Genomic DNA, 12127 nt, shown 5'->3' with positions numbered 1-12127 from the left:
TGGCTGAAGTCGGACGCTTAACCGACTGCGCCACCCAGGCGCCCCGGTTAGGTCTTTTTCTAGGTTATTTCTGTTGTCTGGAATATTCTTCTCATTATGTTTTTAGAGGGGACACACCTGCTCACAGAAGAGCTACTGTCCTCAGCTGAGAGAATGGCTGGGATCTGGGTGGAACATGTTAAGGGGTAGCGGGGGGGAAGGACACCACCCTCTGACTCCTGTCTACTTGTCTCACACTCTGGCTGCTAATACTTTCATCTCAAGTTGAGTAAACTTATTTGTGTTCAATTTGCCTCCTCAAAAATCTTAGTCTGGAGAACAAAATTATCAGATCGATTACCTCAGTTTATAAGCTCAGGTATAGCTTAGGATCTCAGCTTCCTGGCTCACTAGCACTATCACCCGTTGCCCAGCTAGTAAGTAACCCTAGACACATCACTGAACTCCTTTATTAGGTTTCTCATCTAAATAAAGTAAAGTGAGGATGATAGCAACTACTCTTCCGGGTTCTTTTAAGTATCACATGAGAAGACGTTTGCATGTGTGCCTGTGTGTGTAACTTAGTTCAAGGCCAAGCACACAGTAAATTCTCAGTAAATGATAGCTAAGATGACAGAAAATCTCCACAAATTTATATGAATCTCAATCCGAACTGATTTATCTCCATGAAGTCCTCATTTTTCAATGTCCCCATTAGCAAGAATTTTTTCATCTAGCTTTGAGTTTAAACCATCTTGACTCCTACTACCTCTTCATTTCAACAAACAATGCCAATCAGTCTCCATTAGCAAGATCTAGAATTTTCATTGCCTTTGGCCAATCTCAAGTTCTCTTTTCTCCATACCTGGAGTTTCTACAGCTACCAGCCCTCTCTCCATCTCTTCAAATGGTAACAAATTTTGTAATCAAAAATAGTAATCGTTGGGGCGCCTGGGTGGCCCAGTCATTTGAGCGTCCGACTTCAGCTCAGGTCATGATCTCACGGTCCATAGGTTCGAGCCCCACGTCAGGCTCTGTGCTGACAGCTCAGAAGCCTGGAGCCTGCTTCGGGTTCTGTGTCTCCCTCTCTCTCTGCCCCTCCCCCACTCACATTCTATCTCTGTCTCTCAAAAATAAATAAGCATTAAAAAAAAATTTTTAAAAACAGTAATCGTTTTTGCAAAATGATACCATAGAATCAGACACACCTAATTATCTCCCGCAAGGAAGCCAAACTTCTGGTCGGAGGCTTTAAGGCCTCCTACCAATTGCTCACCCACTATACCTTCCCAGCCCCATCTCAGACACCAAAGAAGCCAGCTTACCATCCACATCAGTCCCCAACCTCAAGCCCTCCCCCTCTTGTATACTGAATATTGAACATAGGCACGTTTTCATATTATAAACATCTTAATGGCAATTTAAAATTCCACTTTAAAATATAATTTATTTGGCCATTTTTTTATTGGACATTTAGGAGGGTGTGGTTTTTTGCTTTTTGGGTTTTTTTTTTTTTTTTTTTTTTTGGCTATTACAGTTAAGGCTGCGGTACACATCTCTGCTGATAACATTTATAGTATTATTTTCTTAGGCTGGGTTATAAAATGAGGGATGCTACATCAAAAGTTGTGAACACTATTTAAAAATCAATAGGTACGGACACATTTAAGAGCTAAAATTTTACATTTAAACTTCCAGCTATATGCCATTTTTCTCTGTCCTGTTTTTCCATTTTGGGGGGCCTTAAATATCTTGAATTTTCCCTTCACTTCTGTACCTCCATGAATATAGAATTTTTCCCGAAATCAAAGATAGAAGCAGTAGCCATTAATTTAAAAACACTCCAAGGTAATGATTCAGCAATATGCAGGTCAGACACTGTCTGATAAAGTAAGAACTAAGCAAAGAATGTAGACCCTGATGAAGAGTCCAGATAAATTCAGTTGCAAGGCACATTTGTAAATCTATGAAGTTAGGGGTGGGGGTGGGGGGAGAGAGAGAGGTGATAGGACGAAGTGACCGAGTCATGACAGCTGGAACAGAGAACTGTGCTCACCTTGGCAGGCAGCCCTGGTTCTACATCGCTTTCCCCTGGACCAGCTTCCCCACTTAAAAAAAGAATAACAAAAAGAAATGATATCGATGTAGGATTAGCAGTATAGAGCTTGATACTATACTAGGTTCTGGGGCTCTAAGAGTGAATAAGACCATTCCTTTCCCCTTCAGTTTTTATTTGGGGACAGGGATAAATAGAAAATTTCAACGTAAGACACTAGGAAATGAACAAGATATCAAGGGATACTATAGGCAGCACCCAAATCGTGATGTCACGAATAAAAGTCTTTCCCAAAAGAGAATGAGTTTCCAAGCTAAGTTTCCAAGAATGAGTAGGAATCAGCTAAGGGGCAGGAGTGGGGTTCTAGGCAAACAGAGCAGTGCTGAAGAGTGGAGGGGAGAGTGCACAGAACATGTGACACTAAGCACTCTTCCCTGCCTCACTTCCCCTCCAACACCCACCTCCCCTGAACCTGGCCTTGCACTAGGTTCGCAGGCAGACCATCAGTGTAGCAGAATAAGCTCTCACACTGGCTAAGAGATTTTCAGTGACTTTGCAAATCAGCTGAAGTCTCTGACAGACCCTCTCTTTGGCCTGAGCACTTGCATTCAGGATCTCTAAGCAAGATTTCAATTACATCAGCCAGCTCTAGATTTTTCTTCTGCAGAAGTACAGGGTAGAAATGGCAAATGGAGGATGACATAACACTCATGGAAACAAACTGATGCTGGACCTTTGTGACTTAAGTTTAATATTACATTCTAATACTTCATAAAATAACAACACCACAATAAGGAAGGGAGAAAAGTACTCTCACAGAAGCACTGAGAGATGTTACTCGAGTATCCCCACTTTCATTGCAGGAAATTCAAATTAATGGTGTTTTCTGGCTAGCTGCAGTGAGAGGTGAGTCCATTAACTCTGATGGTTTGTTAAGAATCCTCAAGAGCTAAAACCAATTCTGGGTAACAAAAGTGGGCCTGTGTACTTGTGCTAAAGTTCCATTTACTTAACATCTAGGAGATAGTACGGAGACAACCTATTCTGGCCACAAAGCTGGTTAATACAGAGTCACTGATTCCAAAAGAAATATCTCAACCTAACATTAAATGCTCTGCGTACTTCACATGGTTAGCTGTGCATTTATTTAGCTGAGTACATATGAACACAAATGACTGACCCATTTTAGACGCACTTCCATTCTGTAAAAAGGAAGCCTTGAAGAGACATGGTCAAGAAATGTCCCTGAGTAATCTGCACAATCCTCATCTGGACAATTTCTACCATTCAGAGGCTTTGTGGAGCATGCAATTTGGCTTTCCATTCTTAGCACCTCCAAAAGCAACACTATCTTTTTTCTCAGTAGCCGATCTGCCATCACCTGTGGAAAAGTTCAAATCCTTGCTCTATAGCCCCGAGTCACACAAGCTAGACTTGAAGCAGTAGTAAAGGGTGAGCTACACCTTAGAGGGTGAGCTACACCTTCCCCGGGGCTAGCCTTCTGTTAACCAGAGGAGACCTCCTAAATGCAATTCTGTAGCTCATTCAACTTACTCATGGAAGTCAGCGGTCTATGGCTTACTCTGCCCTATTCTTTTATAGAGAAGGCCCCTCACAGTACACTTCAGAATGGGGATATGCTGGAATCTCTGTGCCAAAAGCAGGTCACAAACCCACATTAACATTTAGGAAGGAGGGGATGTGTGAACTGCATTCAAATAGAGTTCTTGTTCCTAATCTTACTTTTACACTCTTCCTTCTACTTGACCATAGTAAGATCAGTTCTCAAAAGTTAGAGGCAACAGTACACTTACAGATCTCTTCGGGCTTTCCTCTTGCCATTGGATTGAAGGAATTGTTTTCTATAGGACTCTGGCGTAAAGGGATTAATATTGACCAGAGCCGATGAGGTCATCTCATCCACAAGGGGAATAGGTGTGAGCCTCAAGTGCCTAGAGCCTCGGGAGGGGAGCTTCTCTGTTGAAGAAATCACTGACTGGCTCAGCAGACACTGAATGAGGATGACAAAAAGGGAAGACAGAAGGAGTTTAGTAAAAAAAAAAAAAAAAAATCCATTATCAGCTAGTTAATATTTGAACCAAAGAATGTTATTGCTGAAAAGGAATTAGAGGTTATCTGGTTCAGTGCAAACTAACTGCATTGTAACTGGTCCTGTTATGAAAAATAAAGATTCCTGGTCTTCCTCTAGATATTCCAACTCAAGGAATCAACACAGGAGTCTGTACTTTTGTTAAGCTCCACTGCCTTCCCCTGGGCAATTCTGATGACCAGAAAAATACCAACTCTACTTCTACCACTAACTTTTTAAAGATGATAGGCTGAAGCTTAGACAAACAAAAAGGACTCTAAAAGAGCTGGTCCTTATGTTCTCAATGTATGCTTTAACTCCCCCTCAATCATTCATCCAAACATTTGTTTGGTGCCTACTAATTAGTAGATACTGGGCTAGATGCTGAGGCATACATAGGTGAATTCCATCTCTTAAGGAATGCACAGTCTGTTAGTCAACAGCCCATCAGTCTTGCAGAAGTATTCACTTTGTACAGGAAGGATCTCATAGACTATCTAATCACGGAAGAAGTTTCCAGTTCCACTTATAATACAACACCAAAGGAGAAAATTTCCATAAAATGGGGTAAAGAAATTGAAAAATAATCGTCTGAGCTTTGTCGTGGCTATAGCCAACATACCAATAAGTAGGAAAATGTGCTGTTCTTCCCACTCCAAGTGGGGTACAGTAAGAGAACATCAGGCCTACAAACTTACCAGAACTAAACAAAAGGACAGAGGTGACAGGCCAAAGACAAAGAATTCTGAGGAGATAGCAGAATGTCATTATGACCTAAGTCAGGGGCCAGAGGAATAGTTGTGTTATGGGCATAGCAGTAGACACAGGGCCATGATATAACCTCATAATCATTTACTGTGGGGCTCTTTCTAAAAGAATGCCACTATTTGACACACTCTGTCCATGGCTTTCCGGGTAGAAGCAGAAGCTAGACTATAACGTGATTCACTCTATAAAAATGTAATTCAAAAATGTAAGGATACAAAGAATGAATATTGAAATTAGAAATCCAAAATGATAGAAGCAGAAATGAAGGAAAATACAGAGTACACCCAGTAACCTAACCATTTTTTTTATATGAAGAAAAAGGCCTTGCTGGAGTCAAGTTTTTACAAGGGTTTTACAGGTCTTAGAGTTTATAGGATGAACAATCCTGGGGCTATTGTCAGACAAAGCTATCAATGATAAACTCACAATTTTCCTGTAAGTGTATTATAGGACTGAGTACTTGCTCAAAGTACAACTGTACTATATAATATTTCTCAATTGTCTGTGACTCAGGCAATGAACATAGAATTACAGTAAATCAGTTCCTGAGAAACAGTTTTTTGTGATACTGATGATTATATGGAAAGTAAAACGTATCTATCACATATGAAACAGTGGGGCATCCACACCTGAAATGATGCACATCCTGGTGACCACACTTCAAGGACAACAAAAAGAGCCTAGACATTTTCTGACAAAAGGAAGAAGTATCCACATCAAGGCAGACAATATCAGAATTCCTAATCTGGAAATATGAAGGCCGATAGATTTTGTGAGCTCTGCTTATGACACAGGGAAATATATGAATTATATTAACATGGATTTTTATTGCCAGAATAATAGAATAATGAGTAATTCTTTTGGAAATTCAAAAGATCTTAGTTTGGAACAAGGTTTATGAAAGGAAGTTCTGCCTAAAAGTAGAGCAGATTGAAAGTTTCTGGAGAAAGATGTCCAGATTGAGAGTATAAATGTGTTCCAGGGAGTATAGCTAATTCTAGAAGTAACAGCTCTGGTACAGAGGATAGAGGGGAAGAAAAATTGAGGAATACCTCCCACCTTCAAGACACAACATCATAGTGTCTCAGGACTTGGAAAGACTTTAAAGGCCCAGTTGGTACAATTAGTCCCCTGATGCTTGAATCCCCCCTACAGTGTTCCTACCAAGTGATCATCAACTAGTGTTCAGTGCATTTAGCCACAGGGACATACAGCCTCCTTGGGACGCTCTTCTATTTCCAGGTAGTTCCGCTAGGAAGTCTTTATGGTGACCTGAAGTCACTTCACATGATTTCTAGTCCTATCTCTCGGGCAAGCCTGAACTAGGCCAATGCTCCTTTCCTGGGCATTCTTGTCTTTGGCATAACACCGCTGCTGATCAGTGTCCCCCCTCTCTCTTCTGATCCAAATTATATTCCTCACAAAGTATGCATTCTTCAGTAGCATTTCCAGTTTCCCTTTCAAGCTCTGTTCTTTTTCTGCCCCTCAAATCATGGCATTTCCAGAATTCCTAACTTGGACCACTTCTCTTCTTACTCTGGCACCCAGGCTACTTGAGCTTATCTGCACCCAAGGCTTCAACAACTTCCAAAATGCTAATGACATCCAAATTTAGATCTCCAATTTAGTGTGTTTTCCTGCACTCCAGACTCATTTATCCAATGATTTACAGGACATCTCTGCTTTCTCCAGACCTGTACATCCTCTAGCATCAACTATCTTGATTCAAGATATCATCTACTCAAACAAGACAGAAGCCTCACAGGACCCTAGATCCCTCATTTTCCCCTCAACCTCTCCATCAAGTTGATGAGAGAACAAAAGGCAAGCTAAGGTCTATTCAGACCAAGAAATTCAAATAGCCCAGGAATGAGGATATTGAAAAAAATGCACAGGACTGACTTGTTAATAATGAGGGGAAAGTCTTTATATCCAAAAATAACCAATGGAAGGTAATATAGGGTTTATACCAGGCTACTTATTTGGGCAAAAATGCTTTAAAACATTGAATTAAAAATACATTTGACGGAGTGAATTTAACAGCTACAAGAAAATAAGTCTGCCAATATTGTACTGTTTGTATGCAAGTAAATCTGGAAGGTACCGTCCACACCCCCCTCCCTTTCAAAATCAGTAGAAAGGCATGGAACATATCCAGGAGAAGACTGGCAGCTTGAGGTCACACAAATGCCTCCTTGCAAAGGCTAGAAGTTCCTACTAGTATTTGTTGAGATTTTCACTGGGTGGATCGAGGCCTTTCCATGCCCAATGGAAAGAGCCACAAAAGTCAACAAAGTTTTGCTGCAAGAGCTTATTCCTAGATTTGCCCTCCCACAATCCCTCCAAAGTGACAATAGTCCTTTTACTGCATAAATAACCAAACAAATAGCATGAACTTTAAAAATTAAATGTTTTCTACATTCAGCCTGGCATCTACAACCCTCTGGAAAGGTGGAGAAAGCTCATCATACTTTGAAACAACACCTTGCTAAACTTAGTCTAGAGACCCAGGGAAACTGGGATATTCTTTTACGAGTAGAACTTCTCAGGATTAGGGCTGCACCAAAACAACCTCTAGGACTCAGCCCTTTGAATGGTATAGAAGACCATTCCTTACAGTGGACCAGTTATTGGGTGAAGATTCTAATACTTTATTAAATTATTCACTCAAGGCTGGTTTAATTCATAAGTTACTTAATGAATATACTGATCACATGCTCCTAAAACCTGATTTAACTGTAACTTGAAGTCCATCTCATGTAAGCCCCAGAGATGTGATTTATTTAAAAGATTGGGAGTCTAATACAGCAGGGCCTTATATCCAAAATGGAAAGATCCAGGCCCCGCGCCCCCACCCCCCACCCCCACCCCCACCCCCGGGGAGACTTGGTTAAGTGTCCACCTGATTTCAGCTCAGGTCATGATCTCAGTTTATGAGATTGAGCCTTGCATCAGGCTCTGTGCTGACAGTGCAGAGCCTGATTGGGATTCTCTGCCTCCCTCTCTCTCTGCCCTTCCCCTTCCCCTGTTCATGCGTGCACACATGTGCTTGTTCTCTCTCCCTCTCTCTCTCTCTCTCAAAATAAATAAATGAACTTATTTTAAAAAATAGAAAGGTCTTTATTGGGTCATATTATGTACTCCCACTGTAGTCAAATTAGAGGGATACTCTTTTGGGCTCATATCAAGAATAAAACCTGTACCTCCTTCACAGAAAAACCAATGAACAAACTGACATGACTTCTTACTCTTGTGAACCTGTACAAGATCCCAAACTGCTCTTCAAACAATGATGATCTTCTTTACCAACCATGGAGATACTTCTTTGCTGTCTACACCGGACCCAGCTGCCTCTGCCTTGTAACTCCCCTGTACGTTCCCCAACTGAACGGTGTTGGCCCATAGGTAGGGACATCTATACGCCCCTATTCAGCAGGAAGAAGCTAGAAAGAGACCTTCTGCTTTCAACAATCTTAAAGACTTAAGAGTAAGATATGAGGAAAAAACAAAAAGCAAGCTGACAGAAAAACACGAGCTGACACCCCGCAATTCCCACCTTCTCCACGCTTAAGGTGGGATATATAACATTGCTCAGGCACTAGGAACTGCCTAAGAACAAAGGCAAGGGAAAAACAAATGTGCAGTTGATAAAGATCACAGGCATGTAGGACATGAAACTCCACTACAGTTTGTAACTGTCTTAATGATTTACAAGAATAACACAATAAGAAATATCCAGGAACCTATTGACTCCTATAGGCCTTTCCTGGAGCCCTAACATCACCTTCACCTCCATAGGATGGAAAACCCTATATAATCAGTCACTCCTCACAATCACAATGCAGCTCTTTCTGTCCACAGGTCCTGGCCCCAAGCTGTAATAAAAACACCTTTTCGCAGCATAAAAGGTCTCAAATTCTTTCTTGACCATTGAGCTCGACAATCCCACATCAAAGTCACTTACCAAATCCTAAGCATCTCTCACTTTCTCACTGTCCACCACTGACCTAATTCAGGCCTTTCTCCTTTGTTAGCCGATCTGTCGTAAATACTGCTGTGCCTCAAGGTCTCTCCCACAACATGCCAGCCTTCACCTGACGGTCAGTTCTTCAAAAAGACCTCTGATCAAAACCATTTGATAACTGTCTCTAAGTTTTCAAGATAAAATCTAGGGGGTTTCTGGGTGGCTCAGTCAGTTAAGCGTCTTGACTTTAGCTCAGGTAATGATCTGACGATTTGGGAGTTCAAGCTCCACATCAGGCTCCATCTGACAGCTCAGAGCTTGGAGCCTGCTTCGGATTCTCTCAGTCCCTCCCACACTTGCACTCTCTCTCTCTCACTCTTTCAAAAATAAATAAACATTAAAAAAAATTTTTTTAAAGTAGATCTAGCTCCTGGCTACCTACTCTGGCCTCATTGCCTGCACCCTCTCACGTACAGGCCCCTGTCACTGAGCAACATGCAATTTCTAGGTGGGACATGATCTTTTCCCTCTTAACTCGGTAGATGCTTTTCCCTTGGCTTTCAGTTCTCATTTCCGTCTTTACCTAGTTCATTCCAACTCATCCTTGAAGACTGCTCTCAGGAAGGGCATTCCTGATCTTGAGACTCAATTCCCAATCCTTTCTCAGCATGCCTGATCCGAACTTTATTGTTTCCGTTGTTTATCTGTATTCATTTTTTGGCGCTTTTTGATGCGGTGAATAAGGTTTTCCAGCAGAAGGTCCAATATCAACGTGCTCCATTTTAAGTGAGTGAATGAAATGAAACATACACACCGTGTCCCATTTCCTTTCCTGTGTAGTCTTGCTCAGAGCCATGTTCTTTCAGCCCACTCTCCACCTAATTTACATACATCAAAACCACTCTGGAAGCACCTGTCATACAGTGTCTATATCACCCAGTCTTTCTGCTGATTGTAAGCACTTTGAGGGCAGAGACTGTCTTGTACCCCTTGCCCACACTGGCTTCTGGAAAAAATAAAAGGATTATTGGTGTTGGGACCATTGAAAAACCCACAATGGACACCTAAGCGTATGAAAGCAGTTTGTCCACAATACAGTCAAGAAGCTTAGTCCTCCCTGGTAGTCGTGGTGTGCACGCTCAGTAGGAACTGCAGAGACCTGCTGACAGTAACTGTGCTACAAACAGAAGCGCGGATGTTGTTCTGATGGCCTTAAGTACCTCAAGCTGAGCCAGCAGAAAGCGGAGTTAATACCAGTGCTGAGGCTCACACACCATGGCACTAGTCTGTCAGAGGTAACCCTGCCCCAACCCTGATTTTAATGACGTGTAGATATAACAGGAGAATAATCACAGCAAGAATAAAGGACGAAGCCAACCACCTGGGACCTTGGGCTATTTGCCCTCCGCAGCTTATAGAGAAGTATCAACAAGTTACCTCTTTGCTCACATAGAAGAGCCGGTCTCTCACGGGTCCGAGGAGAGGGGAGGATTTCCTTCTGGGAAGAGCAGCAGCAAAGATATGTGAATGTGTTCCAACAGTGAATGTGAACACTCTTTTATTAGGAAATATTAGTAAATAATTACATAAAAGGAGAGCCAGTTGGCGTAATGGAAAGAACAGTAGTAGACTGAGACCAAAAGATCAGGTTTCTAGTCCTGCCTCTGCCATTGGCCGAGCCAAAAGCCAGTTCAACTCTTAAAACATTGATCTTCTCGTTTGCAGAATGCACTAGGGCTCTAGATCTTAATATTACTTCCAGTTCATGCTTGGGATTCTCTCTCTGCCCCTCCTCCGTGCTCACACGCTCATGCGCGAACGCCCCACCCTCTCTTTCTCAAAATAAATAAACATTTTTAAAAATATTCCTTCCGATGGCTCAGTCAGTTGAGCGTCCGACCGACTTCAGCTCAGGTCACGATCTTGTGGTTCGTGAGTTTGAGCCCCGCGTCGGGCTCTGGGCTGATGGCTCAGAGCCTGGAGCCTGCTTTCAATTCTGTGTCTCCCTCTCTCTCTGCCCCTCCCCCGTTCATGCTCTGTCTCTCTCTGTCTCAAAAATAAATAAACATAAAAAAAATTTTTTTTAATAAATAAACATTAAAAAATTTTTTTTAAAATAAATAAAAATATTCCTTCCGGTTCCAATATTCTTCAACCAGGAATTTTTTCCCCACCAAGATTTATTTGTGGCCTACACCAAATAGTTGCTGATATCAATGGTTTTGAGAAGACAGCTAGCAAGGCATTTAGTTCTGTTTTCTGGGAACTTTGAACTCGTCTTCATTTTCACCAATTAATATGTAATTGAGATACATAGCCTGTGAGGCAAATCTGCCAGATACAAATAAACGAACGCATCCTCCTTCCCCATCAGCGGAACCAAAGGAGCACAGATCTTGGGGGCTTGGGTCCCCCTTCCTCCACAACTTACTTACTTTGGGAGTGAAGGGGCTCTCACAATGCAGCAGCTTGCTCCTGCTATCTGGCTGGGCTGGTGTCTCAGGACATTTGCGAGAGTGTGACACCGGAGTCCTCAGACCCTGATTGGGACTCATCGTGTCTGTTTCCCGAAATGTACCGACTTCATGAGTGCTACTGAGGGAAGGTCTCGGGGGGGTGCACTTTGCCTCTGTCTCCTGAACTTGAGACTTGTCTGGGGTTTGGCTCTGGGCCTCGCTGTTCTCTCGTGCTTCCTCCTGCCCTTCATGCTCACCCTCTTCTTCACAGTAGGAAAAGTTTAACTTCTGCTTCAGTTCCTTGTTAATACCTCCGTCATCCATCTCAGCACGAGAGCTCTACGGCACAGGCGGGGAGGCCTATCAGAAAGGAGCACTAGGGGCTGCAGAAGCAAGGAGGAGAAAAAAATGTAAGCTGGCAAACCTCCCAATTTTAGCCTGCCTTTCCTTCTGCCCACTAACAGCTACACAAAGGCACACCATTAGTTTGCTCCCTTAAGTACCACATATGTGTAAGGCCTCAGCTTATCCTTATTTCCATTCTGATTAAAGAAAGTGCCGGTGTCTCTTAGAGCAATTAAGTCCAATTTATGTAGAGAACCCCTTTGGATATCCCACATAGTCTCCCTGAACCTGTGTGCTACAAAACACTAGTGAGATAGTTGGATTCCTTTAATTTAGCACGGCTTTAAAAATACCCATTAGCCAATTCGGGAACAAGCTCATTATTGGAAAGAAATGATTTTCACTCTTTTCCACCTACCGTTTAGAAACATCATGCTCTCCTCTGTCCCCCACCCCCCACCCAGTGGCTA

The 12127-nt window shown here is 42.3% G+C and overlaps 1 protein-coding gene across 2 annotated transcripts in view; it reads right to left on the bottom strand.

The window, feature by feature from the left end:
• Positions 1-11710, bottom strand: part of WEE2 (WEE2 oocyte meiosis inhibiting kinase) — a 29102-nt gene extending 17392 nt beyond the window's left edge. Inside the window, exons 1-3 of one of the 2 annotated variants that reach the window (XM_045495912.1) lie at positions 11292-11710; positions 3850-4046; positions 2036-2087 (exon numbers count right to left, since the gene is read on the bottom strand). In XM_045495912.1, coding sequence (XP_045351868.1) covers positions 2036-2087; positions 3850-4046; positions 11292-11636 — 594 coding nt within the window. In that variant the 5' untranslated portion in view covers positions 11637-11710. The remainder of the gene's footprint in view (positions 1-2035; positions 2088-3849; positions 4047-11291) is intronic. The other variant, XM_045495911.1, reaches the window with a different exon arrangement.
• Between the last annotated feature and the right edge of the window lie 417 nt (positions 11711-12127).

The sequence above is a fragment of the Leopardus geoffroyi genome, chromosome A2 (genome assembly GCF_018350155.1).
Source record: "Leopardus geoffroyi isolate Oge1 chromosome A2, O.geoffroyi_Oge1_pat1.0, whole genome shotgun sequence".
In the NCBI taxonomy this organism is placed as follows: domain Eukaryota; kingdom Metazoa; phylum Chordata; class Mammalia; order Carnivora; family Felidae; genus Leopardus; species Leopardus geoffroyi.
The sequence above is the reverse complement of the archived record's forward strand: the minus strand, read 5'-3'. Positions and strand labels throughout refer to the sequence as shown.